This window comes from Perca flavescens, chromosome 15, assembly GCF_004354835.1.
Source record: "Perca flavescens isolate YP-PL-M2 chromosome 15, PFLA_1.0, whole genome shotgun sequence".
Lineage (NCBI taxonomy): Eukaryota > Metazoa > Chordata > Actinopteri > Perciformes > Percidae > Perca > Perca flavescens.
In genome coordinates, this window is record NC_041345.1 from 10,858,984 (window position 1) to 10,886,358 (window position 27,375).

The window sequence follows — 27,375 nt, forward strand, 5'->3', positions numbered from 1 at the left end:
CAGTTTAAAACATGTAAACAGACAGAAATCCTATTTAAAAAAAGCAAGCAAAGTAGTGGTTTCTGGAAAATTGAAATTTAGAAGTAACACGTGTGGATGTTATGTGATCATTAGAGTCTCTGAATTAACTTTGACTTTTAAATTTGGTCCCTGAGGCTCACAACAATAGACTCAGCTGGAGCTATTCATGTTCAAAAGTTCCTGTTGGACTCGTGGAGGCTGAGCTTTGATGCTAGAACAGAAGGGAAAGGACGCGCTCCATAATGAGCGCCATTATCTCCGTTCGTTTCCATAATTTGTTTTCATTTGTCCGCGCGCGCACACACACGTTCCCTTCTTCATGTTTTGTCAGGAATGTTCATGTGTGTGTTGTATTGATAACGTGGGTGTGTTTCGCGTGTGACATGTGAGTGGACCGATATGGAGTAAAACATCGCCCCGGGAATGGAAACACGGTGAAGAAAGAAGATTGTCATGGTGAGTACACAACAGCTTCTGTTTATGTATTTAGGTATTTATCTATCCTTTTTATTATGGGTGATTGTGATCAATTTTGAAGCTATTACACATGTAGGGCCTATCCTTATGAGAACAGCTATTTCTTCTAATATTTTGGAATGTGCTTTTCCTTAAAAATGCATATTGTCATGGTATTTGTTTTATTAGATATTAAAAATAAACTTAAATGTGTTTATAAGCATTTTGTAACTATCTGATGGTTAAAAACAGTTTTGAAGGATTACTTGCTTTTGGTTATTATGTAATCGACTTTCCAGAACAATTCTGTTTTGTCATCTCTTGCCTTTATGTTGAAAACACTGTGGATGGGTTGTAAGTAGTTGTGGAGCCATGTTTTACAGCTGTAGAGAAAAAACTGACCTGGGTACACAAGGGGTCTCAGTTTGTCCATCTCCTCAGCTGCCACAATTCTACCCTGTCTCCTTGAAATGTATGATAATAATAATACATTATAATAACCCAGAATAAAGTATTATTTATTTTGGCCACATCCAGGCGGACCCAGAGGTGTCAACACAGAGTGGGGGCTATGATGTGGAGCTGTTTGTGGAAACTCCAGACTACGATCTGGTCTGCACCATATGCCAGGGGGTCCTCAGGTGTCCAGTAAGAGCTGCATGCCACCACATCTTCTGCAAGAAATGCATCTTACAGTGGCTGAAGAGGTAGTGAACATGGATCAATACCACTGGGGGGAAAACAGTGTAAAGTTGTACTGTATTGGATTGTTATTAATGTATGTTCCACACAGAAGAACATGATTAACTGATGTTTATCCTTTACAGGCAGGAAACCTGCCCCTGCTGCAGGAAGCCTGTTAACCCGAGCTTGATCTTTGTCATGTTCAAGCTGAGCAAATCTATTGGGCGCATGAAAATCAAGGTAGGAAATGGAAAATATGTTGGACATTTGTACATAAGAGTCAAAGGTATGTACTGTAATTATGACAATTCTCATTTTAGTTATTGAAATAAGGAACACATCTAAATAACTGATAACATGGCCTAAAAAGGGACCCTCTAATCTTGAAGCTCTGGGGAGGGGGGGCGGTTGGTAAAGGGGTCCCCTGTAGATTTTTGCTCTGGGTGTTTATCTGGCCGTGTGAATTGGTTCAGGGCATATTCATGTAGTATTGGTTACAGTAAGGATGAGACTATGGTCCTTTTCATGAACAATACTTATAACTATAAGTGTGCCCCTTACATTATTTTCATGATCAATTAATATAAACATATTTTTTTTCAATTAATTAATTCATTAACAAGTCTATAAAATGTCAGAAAACTTACTCTACTACAGAGGAAAATAGTGTACTTTTACTTGACTACATTTATTTGACAGCTTTATTACTTGTGGATTTTACATACAAAATAAATGATGAGCTTAAGGCCTATATAATATATATAAATCACTGGGAGTATTTTTAAAGTAGATTATGAGTAATTTTACTTTTGATTTGACTTCAAGTACATTTTGCTAATAATACTTATAATAAGTGATATTTTTAATGTAGGACTTGTACTTGTAATGGAGTATTTTTTTACTGCAGTATTGCTGCTTTTACTTCAGTGATGTATCTGAATACTTCCTTCACCACGTGTAATCTCACGTCTGCTTGAATAATAAAGTCAACTAACAGTGCAGTTGAGAAATACTTCATGCTGCAGGCATACTGTATGTGAACCATGTCTTCTATAGCTATTGATTTCTTTCTATTTTGCTGTCTGGCCTCTTACAGTGTAAGAATGAGATCCGTGGTTGTGCAGAGACCTTCTCCCTTTCGGAGCAGTACTGCCACAGCATGAGCTGTCTGTACGAGCTCATCCCCTGTCCGTACCAGGGCTGCCGGGCACAGCTCCTCCGCCGGGACCTGGACACCCACGCACGTCACTGCGAACACTGGCGTCAGCCCTGCCACATGGGCTGCGGGACAATTCTCTCCCACCGCACACAGGCTCAGCACAACTGCTACAAGCAACTCAGACAGGAGTATGAAGTCAGACAGAGGAACCACAGGGCCATCGCCACCGCCCTGCAGAGGAAGATGAGGAGAATGCAGAGCACCATGGCCCACATGAAGAGGCAAATAGGGCTGATATGTGAGAGCCTGGAGGTAATGGACGATCTGCACGAGGTAGAGGAGGAGGACCTTGGAGAGAGCAGTGGCAGCTCTAGTGGGACTCCGAGTACCAACAACAGCAACTGCTGAGGGACGAGTTAGTTACTGCTGCTGGTTGGCTGCTGCTGTGTATCATTTCTGCATGTGTTCATTTCTTCAAAGGTGTGTGCTTTTAGAATATGTAGGTAGGTATATGATTAAAAAGAGTGAATTTGTAACAATTTTGTGCTGTTGTTTCATCTATTTTTAAAATAAAACATTAAACTGTCATCCTAGCCTATGTTGTGTGTGTGAGTGATGAATATGTCCAACAAAAGAAGGTTATGTCAGATAAAATCAATGCATAACAGGGAACTATCAAGTGTGCGCACTGAATAAATACATACAAGCTAAATAATTATAGAGTTTAGTAAAATCAAATCATGTCCTCCGACAGACAGGCAGTTTTTCTGTGCTTTTTCACTGTAAGGGAGCTTATGTTGATGTTCATGACTAGTTTTGTTTGCTTTTTAAAATATTACTATATTTTCATTGAGAAGATATAAAATCAAATCAATATCAACCTCTTAAAATTAAATTTCCCCAATAAGGGATTCATAAAGTTCTTCTTCAAATCAAATCAAATCAAAGCATAGGACAGACAAGAGTCCATGGGTGTACTGTATGATAAAATAACAAAAGATTGAGGTCCTATTTTATACAGTCTATGTTACTGAAAAAGCCGCCGCTAGGGGCAATATTCAGCACATTCAGTTTTCTTTTCAAGGAAATATCGCGATAAGACTTCTACATAAAACCCGGCGGGACTTCTCTTCGGTCTTCTTCCTGTTATTACGATCACGTAAGTTGAATGTGAAATAATTCTCTCCGATCAAAATCTTGCTTTATCTCGCACATCCTTCTGTCAAACGCATGTATTATACCTGCAAGTCACACAAGACTATGTTATTTCAAAACCCTGGTCGTATTTATGAGGACAATTAGGCAGAATTTGAGATATTTGTAAATATTGAAGTGAAGTCTTTGAACGTTGACTATGGCGGCGATGCTCGTTTTACGTGAGATAAAGGAAATGTCTAGACCGATGCCTGCTAACTTATACGCTCTGTTGCTCTAGCAAATATTAATTGTGATCTGTATTGTGTTCTGCAGCAAATGGCGGACGACGCCGGTGGTAGAGGAGGTTTTCGCGGAGGTTTTGGGGCAGGTGGCCGCGGCAGGGGCCGTGGACGCGGCAGAGGCCGTGGCAGGGGCCGCGGTGCACGGGGTGGCAAGGCCGAGGACAAGGAAGTAAGTTAAGACTCACTAGTATTTAAATGAACATTTGGTAAAATAATAACCTCTAATAATTCTTCATACTACAATCTTACATTGAGATGTTTTGTCTTTTGTTAAGTGGGTGCCAGTCACCAAGCTGGGCCGCCTGGTAAAGGACATGAAGATCAAGTCCCTGGAGGAGATCTACCTGTACTCTCTGCCCATCAAGGTAAGCAGTGTGTAAGGGTGACCACAGTGACAGACTTCCAACTATATTAACGTTAAATAAAGACGTTCTGATACGAACAGGGAACCCCAGGATGGCCCTGTTAATGTAAAGCCTAATAACACTGTTTATTGTTGGCCCCAACTTGTACGTCATCCTATTTAAAGTCAAAGAGCTAAACATACAAAAATACATCATTACAACTTTTGAATCCTTCCTATATCAAATGGCTGAAAATTAGAGAGGGCTGCACAATGTGAGGAAAATATGTAATTGCGATTACTTTGACTGGTAATTGCGATATGATTCCCTATACTGAGGGAATGATCACTTTTGTATAGTTATTCTCATTGAAATCTTAAAATTGAAATCTCTTTTTGTGAGGATCTGTACCAAAGATTTTTTTTTTTCTTTATTCTGTAGGATACGATTGGTAGGCTTAACGTCTCTGCAGCACCACAATACTTAATTCAGAATGCTTTGACACATATTTGGCCTTTTAACAAATATTGCACGCCCCCACCTCCCTGCGATTTGGATATTGCACTAGTCCATATTTTGAAAAAGTTGCGATTAATTGTGCAGCCCAAAATTAGATGTCTGGTCTTTTCTCATTTTATAAAACACAACATGGGAGTGGACATATGGAACAAAATGACTTTGGTTTTTCAAAGATATATATGAAAAGATGCTTTGCTCTGTGATTTGGATGACATCTTAATACATGCAAGTATATTATAAGAACTGCATGGATATGCATGCAACACCCTATGTTGGATTTGGGTTTATGTTACTATATCAAATCTATTTATTTTTTTTTTTTTTTCCTGCAGGAGTCTGAGATCATCGACTTCTTCCTGGGTTCTGGTCTGAAGGACGAGGTGCTCAAGATCATGCCCGTCCAGAAGCAGACCAGGGCTGGTCAGCGCACCAGGTTCAAGGTGAGTTGTTAACTCAACGCTGTAATAAACAGTCAGTGTTAACATCCCATGTTGTTGGTCCAGATGTGACATTGTTGGCTTTTGTTTACAGGCCTTTGTTGCCATTGGCGACTACAATGGCCATGTGGGTCTGGGGGTGAAGTGCTCCAAAGAGGTGGCCACAGCCATCCGTGGTGCCATCATCCTGGCCAAGCTGTCCATTGTCCCCGTCAGGAGAGGTTATTGGGGTAACAAGATCGGCAAGCCCCACACCGTGCCCTGCAAGGTGACCGGCCGCTGTGGCTCTGTCCTGGTGCGTCTCATCCCTGCCCCCCGTGGTACTGGCATCGTGTCTGCCCCTGTGCCCAAGAAGCTGCTCATGATGGCTGGTATTGATGACTGCTACACCTCAGCAAGGGGCTGCACCGCCACCCTCGGCAACTTCGGTAAGATTCTTCTGACGGTTGTGTGTCGTTGTTTTCTCCTTGCTCTGCTCAGCTTCACCTCTGCAGTGGTGTAGTTGTCGTTATCAGGAGAGAAAGAAATGAGTATTGTAATGCACGGCAGAGAGACCGTCTAGTGGTCTCCTCTGTTCCCCTTTCAGTGCTCTACAGTTTTAAAAAGAAGACTGCAGCTCTATTGTGTTTGGAGCTCCATCTTAAGCATCTTATCATTATTTCTTTTAATTTCCTCATCAGCCAAGGCCACCTTTGATGCCATCTCCAAGACCTACAGCTACCTGACCCCTGACCTGTGGAAGGAGACAGTCTTCACAAAGTCTCCCTACCAGGAGTTCACTGACCATCTGGCCAAGACTCACTCCAGGGTGTCTGTGCAGAGGGGACAGCCTGTCCAGGCCCCTCCCTCCTAAACTTTTTGTACAGAGAATTGTTGAATAAACATTCTGAAACATGTAATGTGTAGGTTTGTTACTTGTGCTGAAATCATGGCAGAACCATGGTTTGGATTTACATATCACACATACACAACGCCTCCCGAGGCCCAGTAACAAATCACTTGGGATATGAATGCAGTAAAATGTTAACTAGTGACAATTGAACAAATTGGGTTTACAGTTTTGCATTAAGAGTTTACCATGAGCACTACCACTCAGGGGTGGGTGACGAGTGTAAGAATGTCATTGCTGTAGGTAAATATTGGTCACTATTTTGATTGGAAAAATACAATTTGTGAAATGAAATTCTAACAAGTCAGAACGTATCGATATAAAAATGAATACTTTTGGGAGAGATCTACATCCTTGGTGACAATGAGACAAATCTATCCTCTCACAATATCAATTACTGAGGGTGTGTTGATTAAGGTGATGTGTTGGGAAAAATTAATCTTTCCTACTATATGGTTGTTTAGAAGACCCAATTAAAGCTCATTGTGCAGGAATGCACCATCACAGAGGGCTGGGTGTAAGTCACTTTGAGGACAGAGTGGACAGACACTAACACGTGATTTATCACACAATTTATTTTACAATTATTACATAGGACATATAGGTAACTTAAGCACTTGAGGCCTGAGCAGCCATCATCCGTTCTTTCTGCTTCATTAGACATTTCCTGCCACTGGCATACGCTCCCAGGTCTCCATCTGGAAAGATGCAGGTCATGAATTTAACACATGTAGCGAAGAGATGTTCACAAGTAATTTTTTGGAAGTCCAAGTTGAGTCTCAAGTCTTTGAGCTTGAGTCCAAGTCAAGTCTCAAGTCTCTGGCCATCTGATCTGTCCCTAACACTGTATTGTTAAATGTTATGAATTCAAAGCATGTCCTGTAGCTACCATCCATACAGTACAGTATCAGAATTAGTTGTAGGATAACTTTATGGGGTCTACTTAACACATCCCTCTAGCCCTCGGACCTGGAGAGATATTAACCTAAGTCTGTTGCATCATATGGATACAACTATAAAGATAAAATGTGCCTGTTTCCAGCATTAGCACAACACTTTGCGATGGTTAGCTTGTTACCTGTGACGATATATGCTAAATGTAACGTATCTTTCACATTATCCAGTGACTGATCTATCTGGGTGCGTTTGGAGATGCCTGATGAAGTTCGACGTTGTTGATCAGGAATCATTTATCTTGGTGCCACACACCTTGCCTGTAGCTGTTCACTTACTGCCACTGTTTACCAAGTTCTTGAAAGCAAAACTAATGACAAAAGGCACAACTCAGGGAGGACTCAGCAATAAAAAAAAAAATGTATATGTGAGTGCGCGCACATAAGGCATAACGCATGCGTTATCTTGCACATTATGGCAAAGGGCAGGGGACATGCAGCTCGTCATACGTTTCCCCAACGTATATGCGGCAATAAAAGAAAATAGAAATACATGAATAAATTTAGATTGAAAAAGCAATAATTGCATGAAAACAGGCTGTTGACGAGTCTCGAAGCTGGAGTCCGAGTCAAGTCTGAAGTCAGCTGTTAGTGCGACTCGAGTCCGAGTAGCAGACTCGAGTCCCCATCTCTGAGTGAAGCCAAGCAAAAGTTAAAAGTGACAATCAACAAAACAGGCCAATTTTCACACGACAAGATATCATTTTGATTACCAAGTCTATAAAATGTCCATCATGATATTCCAAACCAAAAGGTGATGTCTTCAAATTCCTTCTATTTAATTTATATAAAAACTGAGAAAATGCTTCAAATTCTCACATTTCAGAAGCTGGAACCAATGTTTTTTTTTTTTTAATTGATAATCAAAACAGTTGCCAAATAAATTTCTGTCAATTGTTTCAGCTCTACAACAAACAATATGTGTTGCATGATCTACTTCTTTTGTACAATAATGCACATTTAGTGACACACTGTAGAGTAAATCCTCCCTTAGCCTATGAAAGCATTTGCTACACTGTTGTATTTAGTCAGCAGTGGGACAGCATGCTGTAGGATACATGAATGCTTTAACATTTTCTTTCTATTTCACCACACATGTCCAAGCTCCAAACAGCACATTACTTACAGCGTGACTGAAAGTTTTTGGTTGCCTCGTTGAACTGCTCAATTTCCTTGGCACAGTTCTGCTGGTAGCTGGCTCCTTCTCTCTGATGGCAGGCCCTCATACGCTCCTGGACAACCTTCACAATCTCCTGGTCCACTTTGCTGAGGAAGGAAGACAAAAACACAGGGTTACACAGTTCAACAGTATCTCCAGTGCTGATAGTGGCACCCTGACCACTACAGCAACCTTACAGGTGTATTAATTCACTATTGAGTCCTTATAATAAGCATAAATTTTTACTCACACTTTTGTTTTATATTGAAAGTCTTACTATTAAAAAGGCCCCTCTACATCATTTTCCTAGTTACACAAGCTAATTCACTGCCTTCTGCCCCGTTAAACCACTGCCACTTTCTAGTTTTAGAACACTAATATTGCCCCTCCTGCCATTAATATGAAACAATTACTGTACTTACCAGGATTGATAACACGAATTTCATGCATTACTCAAGACAAGTACAGTTATGTTTTACAATCATATGCCTATCAGAAAATATACACTATTGATAAGGGCTCTACATGGATTCGGAATCGAAATTGATTTATTTTTTTAATTGATGTCATTAATGATTATACCCAAAACCTTACTGGCGCAGAATACAGTATATCACAGATGTTTCACACGTTTAACGGCATCTCTGCGTGTTACTCACTAGTCTCTCCTCCACTGCATCTCAGCCTCATAGTAGCAGAGGTAATCTCCCTGCTGGCACTCCGTCAGGTCAGGAACACGACGGAACTTCTGGTGGTAGTATACGGACTTGTTTTTAGCCCGGATGCTATCAACAGCATCTAGATGAGAAGGAAAAACAGTAAAGGGAAAGAGCATTGTTGGATAAACCTAGCAAAGGCCATGTGGGTTGTACTACGATTAGATATGTCTAGCTATATGACGCTAGCCAGCATAACACCAGGCTAGTGAATTGCTAACTAACTGTCCGTTATTGCCACAAACCAGAGCCGTATAACTTATTTTGTGTAATATGTTGCAAGACAGCAACAGTGATAACAACGTTATAAAGTTAAAAAACACTTACGATATGTAACATTATACTACTAACAATATGTCTCCTGATAGCTGTGTTGTTGTGCTAACGTTATCCTGTTAGCACAGTTAGCTTTCGTTACCTCTAAATGTGGTGACAGGCAGATCCACGGAGTAATAGAAGAGTTTAGACAGAATCACGGCTGGGTTTGGCAGAGCTGTCTGTTTGTCCACAGCCGGAGTCTGCCGGGGAGGCTCCGGATATGCTCCTTTATCAAAGTCTGTAGGCATTTTTGCCTTATTTTGACCAGGACTAAAGAAATCCTACAATTCGACCTCGGCAGCTCTCCTTCCCAGGTGGCGCATGCGCAGACGACATACATAATGGCGAAATAGAGGTCAACAAAAGTAATAATATCTTGAATACGTTTAATTCTGATTATGATAAAAAAAAGTTTTACTCGTTACACATATAATCCCAAACGAGGAATTTAGCACAAGCCCAATAACTATAGCCCAATTTTTTAAAACATGGAGGTCGAAGGGTAAAGGTCACAGGTGGAGCTGTTATACCATGGAAATGCAGCAGGTGGTGGTGCAGGGCTGACAACCTTCAATCACTAGTGCACAGTGTGCCAGTGAGAATTTCTGGCACTTAAAATGTTATGATATTTAATATAATAATGGATGATATCTAGCTCTTATTACTATTAGGCCTATTTATAGTAAGTCACTTTGGAAAACAAAACAATTAATTACAAAACATGGCTAATAAAACCAGTGTGAGAGAAGAGAGATAGACACATACAGCCTCAACAAGCAACACACACACACACACACACACACACACACACACACACACACACACACACACACACACACACACACACAGAGAGAGAGAGGGAAGAGAGCTCACAATTCAGCAACTTTCACATGTTGCTGAATGCTGCTCTTTAAAGAAAGAAAAAGAGTGTATCTGTCCAAAAGCAGGTAAATATTGGCCTTGTGTCGTGACCACCTTTACAATGAATGAAAACTTTCTTCTTCCTTTCTCTCTCCTTTCTTGGCCATGTGGTTCCTGTTCGCTGAGCCTCCCCACCACCTCAGACCTCTGAGTTTACCCTCTTCCCTCCTCCTGTCTTTTCACGTCAGAACTTGGCAGAGAGTTTTTGAAAGCCAATACGTCTCCTCAACTGGGCCAAACACCAAATTAGAGCCCCTACACTCTGTATCATCTTATATGACCCTTACATCAGCACTGGTTCCTCTCTCTTTCTGTCGACTGGACGGTGAGCAGACATGGTCAGTGCTTCTCTTATTTTTTGGTTCTTTCTACTATAAAGGAAACATTGATTTGCAGTATTGTCTTCTACAGGCATGTTTGTGTGGTTAACTTTGGTTGGAAACTTATCTTGTAATGGCTACCTTTGAGGAGACCATGTGGAACACTGAAATGGTTACTTCTTTTTATGTAACATTCCATCGTCTGAGTTTTGTTTATTATTCGTCCGGTGCTGGATTTCTGAATCATATTAAATGGGACAAATAAACCAATGCAGAAAGTAAACACATGGCCTGAACAGAAAGGCCACACACCTGAAAATTAGGGGACTTGATTCTATTACAGTATGCTCGTATGATGTCGCATTTCATTTTATTACAACTTTAAAGAATCTTTGGAAATTAGGCCAAAATCAGTTGTTCAAAAACAGTAAAGGAGGATTACATTTGCTACGCTAAGTACAAGCATGGATTATTGTGTCTCTTCTTAATATACTACTGTAGTTCTTGTGGTATTATTGTAAAAATAATTGTAATACATCTTAGTTACATTTCCATGGGATTATCTGGGTTTCACGTTAATAAAAAGTGACTGTGACTGTGTGGTTTATGCCTTTCCAGTCTCATCGTAAATTCCACGCACCCCGCCATGGACACATGGGGTTCCTGCCCCACAAGCGTTGCAAGAAGCATAGGGGCAAGGTGCGCACGTGGCCGAAAGATGACCCCAGCCATCCTGTCCACCTCACTGCCTTCCTGGGATACAAGGCTGGCATGACCCACACACTGAGGGAAATGCACCGCACTGGCCTCAGTATGTACGACTGGACTAACTGTAACATGGATGCATGGGAAGAGTGAGCAAAGTGATGATTGATGTTCGCTGTTTGTTTGAGAGGATAATGGGCCCTTAAGTTACATGGTACCCTACTGTGTTATGTAGCTTACTGTGTTCTATCCAAAACCTACAGCAGTTTAGCTTCTGGAAGCACCAGCATGAAACATTATAATATTATTACATTGTTACAGGATGTTAATGGCTTATATACTGTTCTGTAATTTTTGCTATGTGGTGGGGTCAAACAGCCTAAAATATATGCTTCAATGGCTATCTCTTTTCTATTGCATATTTTTGCCTTTCTTTGCTGTATATTGTTCAATAATCATGAAATACCACACATATCCATTGTTAAAATGCTATGCTTGATTGAGTTTTTCTGAATACTGACTGTTAAAATATCTCAGCAGACCATTCTTTTCAATGTTTCTTCCACAGAGCAAGCAAAGCGAGAGGAAGTAGAGGCGGTTACCATCATTGACACTCCTCCAGTCATTGTGGTGGGGGTAGTGGGATACATTGAGACTGTCCGTGGCTTGCGTTCCTTCAAAACCATCTTTGCTGAGCATCTCAGTGACGATTGCAAGCGCAGATTTTATAAAAACTGGTGTGTACATTTTGTTCCCTTGTATGTGCAACAAATTGACAACACAGTTGTTGCCTTACTGGGTATTTCTATGTTTCAGGTACAAGAGCAAAAAGAAGGCCTTCACCAAGTACAGTAAGAAGTGGCAGGATGAGACAGGAAAGAAACAACTGGACAAGGATTTCACTCAGATGAAGAAATACTGTTCAGTAATCAGGGTTATTGTTCACACTCAGGTATGCAAGCCACTTAACAAGTACATTCAAAGCACAATCCAATTGCTGTCTCATCCCACATCAGTCAGAATCCCCTGTTCTAATGATTGGCAACTATTCACATATTGGTAGCAACTGAATGCTATCCAGCTGACTCACATGCAATGTACAGAAAAGCTGCCACATCTCAAATCCCTTTGCTGCCAAGAGCCAAACAACTCTGACTATTACACTCTGTCCTAGGGGGAGCACTGGAGGAGGGTGCCGTTTCAAATAGCAGTTTAAAAATAATTCTCAGGGCAGGATCTGGCTGCTCACCCAGGCTTTGCCAAGGGAAAACCTTTATGTTGGCAGCAAACAAAATGAAGATTGTCAAGATCTCAACTCTTAACAGTGTTGCTGGGATCTTTTTCTGTGCATGTTTCAGCTTCAGAAGTGGGAATAGGATCAAAATGTGCTCTTAAATATCAGGGCTGTGGTAATTGAACTTCAAAAGATTTCAAACATGATCCTGCGCTAAATAATAAATCTAAGTATAGCAAAATATCATTAGAAAAACGTTTCTAGATTTTTTTGGACTCCTTTCAGTTGGTTTACAGGCTTCTCCATTTCCAGATGCGATTGCTGCCCATATCGCAGAAAAAGGCCCACATCGCAGAGGTGCAGCTAAACGGGGGAAGCATCTCTGACAAGGTGGACTGGGCTAAGGAGCGCCTGGAGCAAGCTGTGCCTGTCTCTGCCGTCTTCTACCAGGATGAGATGATTGACATCATTGGAGTCACCAGGGGTCGTGGCTTCAAAGGTTAGAAGCGTGCTATGACTATTTGTGCAGGTCCAAGGACTTGTAAAATGTACTCGGATATATACTTATTTCTGGCTCTTTGTGATAATAGGTGTGACAAGCCGATGGCACACAAAGAAGCTTCCCAGGAAGACTCACAAGGGTCTGAGGAAGGTGGCCTGTATTGGAGCCTGGCATCCGGCCCGTGTGGCGTACACTGAAGCTCGTGCTGGTCAAAAGGGCTATCATCACCGCACTGAGCTCAACAAGAAGGTTAGCTGGGAGTTAGGGGTCCAATTTCACCCGCTCAAGACTTCATCTTGATCCGTTCTTAGGGAAAAGCTTTTGTTATAGGAAATATCATTATAAGTATATGGTACATACAGTAGGTAGGTTTGCTATAATGCTGTGTGTCCATGCTTGAGTTCCTTGTGTCCCCAGATCTACCGTATTGGTAAGGCTGTGCACATCCAGGATGGAAAGGTGATCCGCAACAATGCCTCCACTAACTACGACACCACCCAGAAGTCCATCACGCCCATGGTACTCTCATTTTTAAAGATTATAATATGCACTAAAGAAAGGCTTTCTAAGAAACCCATATCTATAATGTAATACTGCAACACTGCACAGGGCATTATAATGCATCATGATGCATCATGTTTCTCTGCTGGTATTATATAGTAATATTTTAAAGTTCTACCACTTTTGCATGACTGGTTACAAGGTGGTGGTGATGGTGCTCACTTATAGGGCATATCTTATTATGCACTATATATAAGAGATTTATAGAAGTGATAGCATATTTCTTCTTGAACACTTATTTACCCTTCATTCCCTTTTTATCCCTACTTCCCTGTTGTCCACCCTATAGGGAAGCTTCCCCCACTATGGTGACGTGAATAATGACTTTGTCATGGTGAAGGGCTGCGTGGTCGGGCCGAAGAAACGTGTCCTCACCCTCAGAAAGGTATGTGATTTTGAAAGGCTAATTTTAGATCTTACAGGCAGCTTGCAGTATTTGTACACAGTTGTATCTAATTTACTCTCAAAGTAAAAAATGTACGGCTCCTAGTACATCATTGCGGGACATGTACAGTAAGTGTACATCTTTGTGTCTTTCCTTCCCCCGCCCCCCTAGTCTTTGCTCGTGCACACATCTCGCAAGTCCAATGAGACCATCGAGCTCAAGTTCATTGACACCACTTCCAAATTTGGTTATGGCCGCTTCCAAACTGCCCAGGAGAAGAGGGCATTTATGGTGAGCAGGAAAACAGTTTGATGCACACACAAATCCGATTACCAGGAAATTCTCCAGTGTTAACATAATCACTGATGAATCCTTCTGTGCTATTTTAACAACGACCTTTGGTGTACTTGCAGGGGCCTATGAAGAAGGATGCCCTGAAAACACTGCCGGAGCCTCTGACCGAGGAGGCCTGAAAAAAAATTCTCATATCTCAATTCCCATACTATGGGTTTCAAATACACTGTACTTTGTGCCATGTGTAAATTGACACTGGTGATACATAAATGTAGTTTAATTCCACAGTTAACATACATTCAGTTTTTATTCACTGATTAATCCATGAGCATATCAACACTGTTCAGAAATAACATGCACCATGGTAGCTTGATTCAACATCAGGATTACCATTATCATTTCATGTTCACAACCCGTAACAGTATCAGTGGATTAGAAAATGGATGTTAGCATAGTTTGTTCAATCAGCATTATTTCAAAACTGGTTATCATTGACAACCTTGTTTTGATGTGCAGTAAAGACATCCAGTTTTTGCATCTTTTATCAGTGTTGGCATCAAATAAAAAAGTTCCCTTTTTGTGTATAATGTGCCATAACTGGTGTACAGTTCAATCATCTTCACAGTAGGGGGCACTTTAACACCATTTTCACAGTTGCAAGGTCGCTGCCGTGCTCAGCGTGCCTTCAGGAGGCGTCTATCCTGCACTGGTTACAACCAACACACTCAGGATGAAGCCGGTACCCAGCTGCAGCAGCCTCCGAATCCATTAGAGATTCATGGCAATCGCTGCACGCAATGGCTATTTTGCATGGACATAATCCTATCTTTGTCCTCAAAGGGGCACTACTCTGACAGGTACTCCTCCATGGAGGACTGGTGGGATGAGGAATGGATTGAGGATTGGTGGGATGCATGTGGGTTGTCCAGGCCAGATGTCATCAAGGGCACATATAGATCGTCCATATTGGGCATCACAAGCACTTTCTGTTGAGGGGAAAAGGACAACAAAACCATGTTTAACAAATTAGAGCAATGATCTCACTGTTTTTAATGATATGGGAAATGCTACTTTTCATACTCCTCTTATACAAAGTAAGTAAGTAAAGTATGTTTGAATCATTCATTTGATCTTTTTCTGCAATATGGACAGATTCCCTGATTGACTGACCTGGAACTCACACTGGAGTTTTTTCTCGATCCACTCAGTGACATGAGTGAAGGTGACCTCCCTCTCCCCGAGGGTGGGTCGCACATGCAGGTCTAACCTGGGAGGCACCCGGAAACTGTACCTGGGAGGACAGTTTTTCCAACTCTATTTATTTTAAATTTTCACACCAAATGACATACAACAGAGGCCATTGCGAACGAAACATTGTCAAAACAGTATGTCAATTCTCCTCAATTCCCCTACCCCATCTTCAAATCTACCCAGTTCAGGTAGAATGTTTTTAATATGAAATGACAGCGAACAAGTAAAGTCAGTACCATATCCTGTCAGTAGGTGGAGGTGGGATGTTTATGGCCAGAGTACCAGAGAGCTCTAGGACCTCGACGCTGAGCATCAGAGGCATATTGGACACCTCAGCTATCTTCTTCCTGATGTACTCGTTCTCGGTGGCTTTCTGGAAGTACTTGGACTTCGCTATCTTGTCCACAAATCTCAAAATCTTCCTACTTGTGCTGCCACCAGTGTGCCTGGGGGAAGGATTAGGAAATGATCACAGATGCAGAGTAGGACTGTGAATCTGATAATGACTGGGATTGGGGCATTCAAACTTTTAGCATTTTCCACTTCTGGACACAACCAAATTAGTGGTGACACATCAGGTGTTTTCTGTTATCTGTTAAAAAAAATTCACATCATGTGGAAATTACCTCACTTACACAAAAATCTTGGCTTGTAAATAACTATTCATTTCAACACTCAAGTTGTAATTACGGCTGAAATCTACAATATATCAGAATATACACTTCAGTATGTAAGTAAGTCATTCCTGTCTTTGAAGGCCTGAAAAATGCTCCTGCATTTTTCCTCACCGGTAACAATACTGGAGTAACTCAAAGGAGGCGTGTCAGATTTTATTGAAATAACATCAAGAACCTTAACCGCATGTTACTTTTAACATATTTCTCAGTACTTTCAGTTGTGTACATGAAAAATGGCAGTTCAATTTGGCCCAAACTAACAGAGCACAAAAGACGCTAAGGTTCTCTGACAGTAAGTTGTCAAAGCAGGAGAAGCACAGGTGGACTTAATGGCCATAACGATGCTGCACTGCATTGCTATAACTGGAGTGCAGCATCATTAAGGTCATTAAGTCCATTATGTCTGCAACTATATTAGCAACAATATGAGTTACACCTGTGTTTGACAAGTCAGACTATGCTGAGCAAAATTGGCCTAGGATGCAAACACAAGTGTGACATGCTTACAATGCAGTGCAGTTTTGTGACCTATAATGCATGATATATTTCATCTGTGTTATAAAGTTGTTAATTTACCCTTCAGCTGCTAACACTGTGTTCTTATCTCCCAGAGACCCCTGTGGCTCAGACGAGGGGACTTCCTCTTCATCAGACGAGCCTGCGCTGGATGACTCTTCATCACTATCAGCCAGTATACATAGCCTGGGCTTAGAGCTGAAACACACGCCAGTGGTACATCTTAATGCAAACTACTGATCTTTGAAGACTCATTAATTCCTCATTAAGTGTGCTCACATCCACCTCCACACTCTCTCTTTATCTGTTGAGGGATATGAAACAGGGAAATGCCTCACCCCAGTTGCTGTGTCTCTAGAACGCTGTGAGCCTCGTCCTCTCCATCTTTACCCAGTTTACACAGGTTCATCTTAGTCTCCAGGGTCATCTGAAGGCAACCTGTGTACACCACCTCCAGCTCCAGCCACAGGCCTTGGGGATAAAGAGAGAGAAAAAAACAGGTAGCAGATCAGATCAGTCTTGTTAACAGCCTGGCACAGTGTTGTTGCAGAAGGGACATTAGATCAATAGAGGATAGTTTGGGCATGTTATTGTAAATTAAGATTAGTCAAGGCAAAGAGGATTGCTAATCTCTTAGGCATGAGACAACGAAAAGCATTTGGGTGCGGGTATATGCAGGTGCAACATACTTTGTAATGCAACAAATGAGATCATGGCCTAAGCTGATTGCAAGTTTGTGTCTGAGAGTTGGGTAAACCTTATTTGGTGACTCTTTCACATACAGAGTGGTATAGAAAAGAAAAAAAACTTGACTAAGAGTTTGCAGCCAAGCTAGTGGCTCTGTGGGGCTTTACTTAGGCATAGCGATGCTTAGAGTGAAATGTCACCAGCATGCAACTTTAGGCACTATATGAAAAGTCATTCAAATAATCCTGTACCAAATTTCAGTGCAATCCATCCAATAGTTGTTAGACATTTCACTCAAAACCACAGCTGTCAACCTCATGAGGAAAAGTCAGGTGATCACCAAAGTCATTTAGATTATCTGCACAATGAATATCTGTACTAAACTTCATAGCAATCTGTCCAATAGTTGTATAAGCAAGAGCGTGTATAGATGAGTATTTATCCAATGGAACATGTACGAGTGTGAAAACACAACTGTACCTCTGCGATCCAGTGTAGGTGTGGAGGTGCTGAGGACTTGAGGTAGACAAGTGCCCATATCTAGATCAGCCAGAGTCAGCTCATTCATAAAGTATGGCAACTATAATAAGACAAACAACGCCTTTTAATTAGTAGAAATTATGCGTTCATGTCAGATAGAAACAGTTCCACATGGAATCCGTGCAAAACAAATAGAAAGAGGCTCCACAGAGGAAGCTAATTACTTCAAACAGATGAGCAAGCAGGGTAAATCTGCAGTGTGTATGAGTGTGTATGTGTGTGTGTGAAGGACAGAGGAGCAAGATAGTAAAAAAAGGATGGTGTGTGTCAAAGTGGAGAGCAGGAAATGAGTAATGAGAGGCTGCAGTGCCATCAGCAGTGCTCCACTACTCACTCCCACCTCCTGCCTTTGGTACCAGAGGGAGTCAAATGCACCAGAGGGAGTGCATTATCAGCACACACACACACACACACACACACACACACACACACACACACACACACACACACACACACACACACACACACACACACACACACACACACACACACACACACACACACACACACACACACACACACAGAGGAAAGAGAGCTACAGCATTGATGTGCCTATTGTCACATCTTTTGACCTTATGCACAAACCAGCGTTGATGTTCACGTCATATTATCAAGTGACAGTGTATAGTGAGAATACTCAATGCTGCCTAGCCATGTCATTAGTCAGTATGACACTAATGATAATGCTGCTGCTGATGGTGGTGTGAATACGAAGATAAACCTGAATATAAAAACAAAGAGCATCAGTTAAACCAATCATTTTGTCAACCAAGGACTACGGTTTCCGACTAACCTTTAAAAAATAAATCACATTACTCGTCCACCCTCACCTTGATCTTGCTGAGTTTCTTCTGGATCTTGTGTGCCACCTGATCAGTCCAGTACTTCTCCTGCAGAAAGTCCCAGAAGATTCGTCCTACCAGGGAGTTCACCCAGGTGGGTTGGCCTTCTGCAGAGCATCCATCTGCCACTGAACCTGCACTGGGCTCAGCTCCAGGTTGACCTCCAGATCCGTGCTCTTCATTGTTAATCTGCAGGGAATAAAACAGAAATGAAACCATGAAAGTCATATATGCTTGCAGAAAAAAATTTCAGAGTTATATGACCTAGATGCAAGATACAAATGTTTGCCATTCCTATGCTTATCTATCCTCAAGCTCCATTTATGCCAACTCTCTTCCTCCTCTAAACACCTGGACAGACTATGTGGGGTGCCAATCCCAAACCACACAAACCAGGATAAGCAGCTCAGTCAGGTATGCTGCAGTCAGTTCCTCATAATATCCTTCCAGCCAGGTGATACCTGATATTTCTGCACATTGACATTTGGTCTAGTCAGCAGGAATGTTTTTGGCTGAGCAAGCATCCTAGAACAAGGTTGGTCTCAGCAGAACAGTAGCTGACATTGTAGCTCTGATCAGTGTGTGTTATGTAGAGTATTACCATGACATGCAGAGGGTAAGTAGAGCAGAGACCAAGTCCATATATCTGCTCATGCTGTAAATGAAACCTGTGGAGAGTACATCCCTCTACAACCTCCCGCGCTGTGATATTCGACCCGATTCTACATCTAAAAGCTAAATAAAAGTGTTGCTCATTGACCTTCTTGTGGGTTGTGGGGCTTCCTTTTTCACTATTGCAGGGGCTGAGGGTGGGATTGCAGCTCTGCGAGCCAATCAGCTGAGTCATGTAGGTGCTGTACTCCAATAGTGTTCTTGTTTTTATAGCTCCCAGAAAGTCGTGCAGCTCGTCTGTGCTTTCTTTAGCACCGTCTCCACCACATGGTGTTTCTGAGTGACAAAGAGAAAAGACAGACATGAAGTAAGTGGACCGAAGGAGCTGGTAAACATAACTCAAAGACTCACAGAAACAGTACAATTCTGAGCATCAATCTTTCCTGCACTCAATTCAACTCGACGACTGTATGCATGTTTAAAACAAACTAATTGCTCCCAACCACCATAACTCCAAACACTGTCTTACCTGCATTCTCCTCCCTGCTTACACTACTCTTGGCTGCAGACAGGAAGTGCTGGAACCACTCCTCCTTCTCTCTTCCTGTGCGGCCAAACAGGTACAGGGTGACAGGAAAATGGTGGTCCTGAATGACATGTCTCTCTGCCCTTTCTTCCTCCTCCTGCCCTTCAACCATACTCTCCTCCCCTACCTCTCCTTCAGCCAAAGTGATGCAGATGGGGTACTTCCTGTTCCAGATCCTCTTGCGGGCCAAACCAGGCGGCAACAGAGACACCTGAGATTAAAAGTAACGGAAAGGAATGATAAAGGAAAAGTGTCCTTTTTTTTAAATCTATATTTTTTTTCTACAAGAGATGCTGGTAGGCAGACATTTGGTTGACAGGTCGCCATTGCCAAAGTGCTCGGCACATTGATTAGATTGTGTGTTGTGCTTTATTCTATCACCCTATTGGAAGCTAGTGCAGCAGCTGCCTCAATATGCTACTGGGACAGTAGCCGGGTCAAGTTTATTCAGAGCATCATCACTTTAGTCGTAATCCTTCGGTCTTTCACCTCCGTGTTAGATGACAATGTGGGTGCAGAGAGATAAGAGTTCAGGCGAGAGGTCATCTTCTCTTTCACTCCCCTCTGAGGAGGGACATGCCTGCTCCCCTGGGACTTAGAAACTATATATATATATATATATATATATATATATATATATATATATATACAAATAAATAAATACACTGACCTTACAGTTAGCCAGGTTGTAAGTGCGGAAACGCAAAAACACAGCTTCATGGGACGTCTCATCAAACGCTGCCCACCGGGGGATGTTGGCACGTGGGTACGCCAGACGCAGCTGGCTGTCCTCAAGGGTGACATAGACAGAGTGTGTGATGGAGGGGTGGACGGTCTCAGGGTCGTAGCTGAGTGTCTCATTCATCCAGCCCTGGCAGAAAATGATGAGGGTCTCAATCAGTCACACATCACCTCACATTTCCCTTTCAGAATTGATATTTAAAGGGATACGCCACCGTTTGTTGAAATAGGGATTATCACAGTCTCCCCTAGCTGTAGATAGGTGGGCCAATGCATTTTTTGTGAATGCATTGTTTTAGTCCGGTGCAACACCGGCAGTGCCGCTGCTAGTTAGCTTAGCGTACTGAATGGAATCCTATGTTGCCGGTTAGCATCTTGTGAGTAAAAGTGAGCCAACAAAAGACAAAAAAAACAACCTAATTACCGGTACTTGCACTGAGACAAAAAAGGCGTTGGCCCACCTATCTACAGCCAGGGTAGACCGTGAAAAGCCCTATTTCAACAAACGGTGGCGTATTCCTTTAACACTGTGTTGAAGCTATATTTAAGTGCATTTGACAGAGCTTATATCAACAAAAATATGTAAACTTGGTAAAAATCTACTCAGGCAAATTAAATTCGCAGTGGGTGGTGCAAACTGCGACAATACAGCTCAGCAGGAGAGGAAACATGAGACATGGTAGAATACGTCTCATTTAACACTGCGGACCAGTCTTTGAAACAGCCCACAGCCTTCTGTTAGTAACTCCTCTATCCTCATAAAAATTCTAATGCTTACTCTGCATTTATTGAGGCAGCCACTCTCTCAGCAGAGCTGTCAAGAAGTGCTTTGAGAAAGCTATTATCAAAATGCTCTTTAGATGCTGAACCTGCTGTGCCTCAGGGCAGTAATTTTGTGCAGTAATGACCTCAGAACTAATCCATTAGGTACCACTGACAACACTTATCATTAGAGCTATCCATTGCCTCACATGGCTGCTGTTGTTTGTTGTTTTGATCTCTCAAACATTAGAGCTTGAACCTCATTTCCATGTAGCCAAATCTGTAACAGGAAAACAGAAAGTGGCTTCTCGCTCTCTGCTGCACTCACATGTGTATTACACTCGAAAGAAACAAAGAAGTGAAGTCTGGTTAAAAGTACAAAGAGACAAAATGTAGATGAAATTTCCCCTTAATGTTTGCCTCTCATTGTTGTATTTTACTCATCTATTACCTCTAGGATTTCTGGATCTGTGAGCTCTCCATCCAGTGGATCCATGATCAGGGGTCTGGATTTACTGAAACGAGAGGCCCTGTTGTTTCTGGCAGATGAGCGTTGCGGGGCAAACATGAACACTACCACCAGACCCAACATAAAGCCGCAAGCGACCCCCACGGACAGACCAGTCACATAGGAGGGCAGGGGCAACACAAAGAAACCGTTAGCAAGAAGACCCACAGGAAAGAGCCAGTGAAGAGGCAGCGATGAGCCTGGCACTGTGATTCGAGACTGGGCGTAAGTTCTATGATGTGTCCCTCTGGACCCATTCTGGAGCTCCAACGCCTGAATCTTATCTCCATAAGTACGCATTTCTAAATGGCTGTCACTTCTGTGGCGTTCTAGGGAGACAGAGGATTTCGTTAAGGAGCCCTTTTGCAGTCGTCTCAGAGGCGTGTCACACACACCTCTGTGCTCCCCTTCCGCTCTCCTCCGGCACTTAAGGTCTGCATCTTCACTACCCCCGTCTCTTCCACAGCTGCCTTGGGAAGACGGGGAGTCTCCGGCACAAGAAGCCCTCCCCTGCTTGGGGCTGCCGGGGCTTTCGTCCCCCATAATCTTACTCAGCATGCTCAGCGGATCCTGCATGGCCTCGGAGAACTTCCTCCGTGTGTCCTCCAGCTCAGCAATCAGCGAGCTTCCCCGAGGTTCAGAGGAGGGTATGCCGCCTGTGGAAAGAGGTGATACCCAGTCATCGTTCTCATTCAGCTCTCCTGCTTCAGACCTGATTTTTGGACAGGGAAGCTGCTTCCAGGGATGCAAATGCAACTTGGAGTCTGACTTGGAGAGGTTGACCTCTGGCTCGACCCGGCGAGAAATCTCGGTGCTCAGGGACTTGACCAGGCTGAGCAGAGGTTTGCCTCGCAGGGAGCTGCTCTCCCTCGGCTTCAGGTCTGTGGAGGAGGATTTGACCAGGTTGGTGGTGACAAGCAGATCTGCTGAGGATGCTGACAGATCAGCTAAAGAGCCTGGGGATGAGGGGGAGTGAGACAGGAAGGGGGAATGGGAGTGGTGACCTAGGCTCAAGTCCAGATCCATTCCCAGGCTGATGGTAGGCCGGCTCGCCCGGTCCTGCGGTTTGTCTTTGGAAAAGGCCACAATGGGACTGTCATTGTGGCCGTCCAGGCTGAAGATGAGCTTGCTGTCTTCCATGCTGGCAGTCAACCAGGAGCTACTGTGAGAATGTGGTGGACCAAACGGTGTCCCTGAAGACATGGAGCATGGCGCTAGCACTGGGAGTCTTTGACTGCATGTAGACTTGTAACAACCTCCCCGGGTATCTTATTGTCCATCATTTTGGATGCTGGAAATATGGTGAGAAACAAGAAAGATATATTAAACATGGTTATATAAAACAGCTTTAACAAACTCATAGCAACATTATTACCTTTAATGACAGCATAACATTTAAAATTAAGCCTCTCTGCTACTTGTTCATCTACTGCTCTAACCTTCCTATTCCTGTCCTCTCTATTGCTTTTCTAATTTTCTCTCCCCTTTCACCTATCAGCCTTTCACTCTAATCTCCTCTGTACTTTCTCCTTTGTCCTTTTTAATCCTCCTCTGCAGGGACGCAGGGAACTTTGTGTGTTTGGCTGCGTGTGTGCTGTTAATTCACACAGTCTGAGATAATTTAGGGGTGGATGAGTGCTTTGTTATTGGAATCATCCATAAAAAACCATAAGCACAGAGATTTTAATGTAACAGTCAGAGCATTTGTGCCTAATCGACACATTTGTCTTATCCAAGGTGTACTGAAAGATGCTGAGTACAATAATAGACTTCTTCTCCCGTGTTACCTTGCCTGCAGACGTTGAAGACTGTCACTCATTACATCCTCTGACAAGATTCTCCTAGATGGCTCAGAAATTCAAAGCAGCAGCTCTTCTGTCACAAGATCACTTCTCTGAACTCATGGCTACCTGAGGTCTGATTGAAGTAAAACACAGAGAGAAAACATCTTCATCTGTGACAGCATGTGCTTGTGTTGATGATGAAAGCCAACACATTTGATGCAGAGATAAATATGCATGCACGCTCCCTTCATCATTCCATCAATTGTGCATAACTTCCTACGATATCATACGGAACCGTTCATGAGAATGCAATTGTTTTTGTAACTGAGATTTACAACCTGGACCATCACACAATCCAGTTGTCGTCACTCAGATACAGGCATGGGTACTTGAGTCACAAATTTTAGGACTTGAGACTTGCTTGATAAACATTCATAAAAGACTCGACTTGACTTTGACTTGATATTCATGACTTGAGACTTGACTTAGACTTGAGTCAAATGACTTGAAAAAAGTCAAAAATGACTTGGACTTGCTTGAGACTTGAAGGTTAAGACTTGAGACTTGCTTGTGACTTGCCCATGTGTGACTTACTCCCATCTCTGCTTAGATAACAAATGATCAGTTACGACTCAGAGTAAGAGCTCAGTTACAGCTATTAGTAAGGCTTACGCTTCTCCATACCATGAGCTTAACTGGGAAAACAAGCTCCTTTTTTCCAACCACACCCTAACTGCTGTTCATCATGCCTTCAAAAGCACAACAATCAGACACTCACTCAGGAAATCAGTGCATCATGGATGTATAACAAGCCTTTCACAGCAGATTAACTGTAATCCTACATATTAAAGAGGATTTCACGACAGGAAATTAAGACACTTAGGACATGAATTCACTCTGATGAATGGGCAATCAGTGTGTCTTTTTTTGGACAGCTGTAGACAGGAAAGGGGGGAGAGAGGGGAGGGACATGCAGCAAAGGGCCGCGGGTTGGAGTCGAACCCCCGGCCCTGCTGTAAGGACTGAGCCTTGGTACGTTGGGCCACGTCAGTGTCTTTTAATTTCAGATACATTTGCAGATACATTGTCATTTACTTGTGCAAGCTGTCAGCCACACGCACGCATGACATTAGTCACAAACTGGCTTTCTGATCAATACAAAGTGTCTGTACTTACAGAGAAGTGCAGGATAAGAAAATTGACAAATATCAGTAAAAGCCAAGCTTATTAGACATAATCAACCCGAAAATACTAATTCTACTTTGGTTGAATGTGAAAGTAAATACAGGCGCTTATCAGCCCCAAAGATGCTAGTAAGGGGAGCCGTAAGATAATTTTGTCATTCTACTTTTGTGTCTTTGTTTTAGTTAGGTCATGTTTGTTTATTTAAATCTTCTTGTTCGTGTAAAGGCCAGATTCCTCACACAACAGAAGTTATAGTATGATCACAAAGTAATATTCCTGCTATCTAGAGGCCACATTTTTACAGAAAAGCAGCAAGAGAAAATGTAACAGTAGTGGTCCTGATGCAAGGCTACAGATAGTTTACCACATTGCTTGCCCAATTTAACTTTCTCATTGGCTCCCCTGTTATTTCTACACTTCTCTGCACACTGTTTAGAAGTAAAGATTGTAACTTTTAGCATCAACCTGCACTTTGTTTGTCAAATCTAATTAACCAGAAGTGCTGCTCCACCAGTACTTAAGCAGCTCCTGACAGCCCTACATTACCAAAATCCATTTCTACTTTGGAGTCAATTTGGATCACTTCATGCTGACAGGAGAAGTAAAACCTTTGCTGCTCTGTGGAATACAGAGTCAGCAGGGATTTGGCAGCTATCCAGTCAGGATTATGGATGAACTTCTGCAGTAAGGAAGGAAAACCGTCAGTGGACTCAAGCCTGGAACCCCAGTTTTTGGTTTGTCCCCTGAGAGTCAAAAATGGAGCAGATTTTGCTGTTTTATAATTAGTAAAGGACATTTTCTTAAATGTAGTTTAATGTCAATGACCGAAAGGCATGTAAAACCTCTTTGATGCTCCTAATTGAAGTGGGGAAGATAAAAGAAAACAGAGAAATTTGGTCCAATTGCAATGTACTTAATGACATTTTCCACAAGAAAGGTCACATTAGAGCTGCAACGAATGATTATTTTCATTACTTCTCAGCTTGCTGATCTTTATCAATTGATTAATCATCAATGCAATGTCAAAACATTGTGAGATAATATAATGCCAATCAATATTTCTCTGGGCCAAGAGCAATTTCTTTAAATATCTTGTTTTGCAAATTCTGACATTTGAAAAGCAGGAATAAAAGAATAGTTGGCATTTTTGCTTAAAAACTAAAACGATTAATGGCTTTTAAAAAATAGTTGCAGAATAATTTTCTGCCAATTAACACACCAATTAATTGTCTTAACGTTACAGCAGAGAAGCCCCAAGTGATACCAGGCCATTCAGTGTGGAGGAAAAAGTGAGTCTGACATTTTTGAGAGCAAGTGTGGACAAGGTATTGCTGACTAACAGACATTTTTTATAACTGGATTTATTGAAGGCCTAATGAAAAGTTAGTAAGCCTCATGACAAAGCCGCTGTCAATCTGTCTTCTAGCGTGCAAACTACTTTGTTTTTAGTTGGTGATCAAAATGGCACATGGCAAAATGATATCAAACCTTGTGTATTTGCTGAGAATGATGAGACAGGTATATTAAAGAGTCTATCAATGAGTAGACAGCAGTGGATCACTTAAAATTGATTAAAAGGGAGAGGAAGAAATTACGTTACCATCAGAAAATCCCATTGTACCCTGTACCCAGGATTGAATCCTGCCCCCCCCCAAAAAAACTATCATGTCTTTCCCACACTCTTCTTTTTTGCCATTTTTTTTATCCTGGTTAAACTAGGACAACAGGATACAAAAGCAAAATGACACAGAATGTGTTATCTCTCAAAGAGAAACTTAATAAAACCCCAGTTGGAGTGCTGTATGAATAAATGTGACTGTCTATGCGTCCCACTTTGTGCACACAGAGAGGCAGGAAGTTTATTTCAAAGGCTTAATCCTGTCCTTAAACTACCATTTGACCCTGGTGACTGACACATATAAGGTACAGGACTCTGAGTTTGTCTGGGTATCACATGGTCAGTGTTAGTAAAGCTGCACTTCATCTCATTAGTGCAAATCATTAAGACAATATCTCCAGGGCTAAAAGAGGCTAACTGGACAATGTGAGCCAAACCATCGATCAGGCATTCAAATGAGTCCCCTTAGCCCCTTTAACTTTGTGCAATTTCAAGAGAGCCTCACTACATAAATCTGTTCCCTTTCTGTCCTCACCTGTAGAAAATTTCTCAAGTCTTATATTTAAAAAAGGCAGCTATTCTGCTGCACTGATTGGGGCACTTTACAAAATAACAGGCGTCTGCTGCTATCAGTAAAACCAGAGCACTTACCTGAATCTGGCATGTGGAAATGTGGTTCAAGTGCAGGCTGCAGTGATCAGTGATCAGTGTGGATGCTGCAGAGCGCGGTGTGCTGCATCCACAGATGCGCACCATCCACCGACCGCAGGCAACAAATATTCACTCAACTTCGCTCCGACTGTAGCCACTCTTCGTAGCAAAATCGTACCAAACTCCCTCAAAAAGATTGCATCCGAATAAACAGTTCAGCTTTAAGATAAACAAACGCGTCGCCACCGTTCGACGTCGCTTCTTCCTCGGAGGCGTCAACCCAATACAGAATAATATGGGATGGGATTACTGGGAACGCAGACCGGACGGAACTCTAATCCAGATTAGACTCGGGAGGCCGACAGTTAACGGAGCGACACCTCCTCTCTGCTGCTGCGC

General features: G+C 42.3%; 6 protein-coding genes and 1 non-coding gene across 7 annotated transcripts; 4 read left to right on the forward strand and 3 right to left on the reverse strand.

Moving 5' to 3' along the window:
- Positions 1–52: 52 nt before the first annotated feature.
- rnf151 (ring finger protein 151) lies at positions 53–2,814 on the forward strand. Its single transcript, XM_028600604.1, has 4 exons — positions 53–477; positions 1,015–1,184; positions 1,305–1,401; positions 2,258–2,814. Exons 1-4 carry the CDS (start codon positions 475–477, stop codon positions 2,726–2,728), a joined length of 741 nt encoding a protein of 246 aa, XP_028456405.1. The 5' UTR covers positions 53–474; the 3' UTR covers positions 2,729–2,814.
- A 940-nt stretch (positions 2,815–3,754) lies between these two features.
- On the forward strand, positions 3,755–5,955 carry rps2 (ribosomal protein S2). The gene is made up of 5 exons (XM_028599833.1): positions 3,755–3,928; positions 4,035–4,124; positions 4,955–5,062; positions 5,154–5,487; positions 5,740–5,955. Exons 1-5 carry the CDS (start codon positions 3,794–3,796, stop codon positions 5,910–5,912), a joined length of 840 nt encoding a protein of 279 aa, XP_028455634.1. The 5' UTR covers positions 3,755–3,793; the 3' UTR covers positions 5,913–5,955.
- LOC114570437 (small nucleolar RNA SNORA64/SNORA10 family) lies at positions 5,518–5,657 on the forward strand. Its single transcript, XR_003694513.1, has one exon. It is a non-coding gene; the product is annotated as a small nucleolar RNA SNORA64/SNORA10 family (small nucleolar RNA).
- A 550-nt stretch (positions 5,956–6,505) lies between the features above and the next one.
- On the reverse strand, positions 6,506–9,438 carry ndufb10 (NADH:ubiquinone oxidoreductase subunit B10). The gene is made up of 4 exons (XM_028599834.1): positions 9,195–9,438; positions 8,720–8,858; positions 8,028–8,167; positions 6,506–6,646 (listed from the first exon to the last, which is right to left on the reverse strand). Exons 1-4 carry the CDS (start codon positions 9,340–9,342, stop codon positions 6,558–6,560), a joined length of 516 nt encoding a protein of 171 aa, XP_028455635.1. The 5' UTR covers positions 9,343–9,438; the 3' UTR covers positions 6,506–6,557.
- Positions 9,439–10,250: 812 nt separating this feature from the next.
- LOC114569484 (60S ribosomal protein L3-like) lies at positions 10,251–14,613 on the forward strand. The gene is made up of 10 exons (XM_028599319.1): positions 10,251–10,353; positions 10,954–11,146; positions 11,609–11,777; positions 11,857–11,992; positions 12,587–12,773; positions 12,865–13,025; positions 13,194–13,295; positions 13,627–13,722; positions 13,894–14,013; positions 14,136–14,613. Exons 1-10 carry the CDS (start codon positions 10,351–10,353, stop codon positions 14,193–14,195), a joined length of 1,227 nt encoding a protein of 408 aa, XP_028455120.1. The 5' UTR covers positions 10,251–10,350; the 3' UTR covers positions 14,196–14,613.
- LOC114569483 (testis-expressed protein 2) lies at positions 14,141–21,962 on the reverse strand. The gene is made up of 11 exons (XM_028599318.1): positions 21,682–21,962; positions 20,398–20,598; positions 19,671–19,938; positions 19,290–19,477; positions 18,518–18,718; positions 17,628–17,727; positions 16,799–16,931; positions 16,521–16,658; positions 15,504–15,713; positions 15,187–15,307; positions 14,141–15,002 (listed from the first exon to the last, which is right to left on the reverse strand). The coding sequence occupies exons 1-11, from the start codon at positions 21,820–21,822 to the stop codon at positions 14,862–14,864; spliced, it is 1,842 nt and encodes a 613-aa protein (XP_028455119.1). The 5' UTR covers positions 21,823–21,962; the 3' UTR covers positions 14,141–14,861.
- LOC114569412 (testis-expressed protein 2-like) lies at positions 21,890–22,764 on the reverse strand. Its single transcript, XM_028599213.1, has 2 exons — positions 21,992–22,764; positions 21,890–21,944 (listed from the first exon to the last, which is right to left on the reverse strand). The coding sequence occupies exons 1-2, from the start codon at positions 22,762–22,764 to the stop codon at positions 21,890–21,892; spliced, it is 828 nt and encodes a 275-aa protein (XP_028455014.1).
- Positions 22,765–27,375: the final 4,611 nt, after the last annotated feature.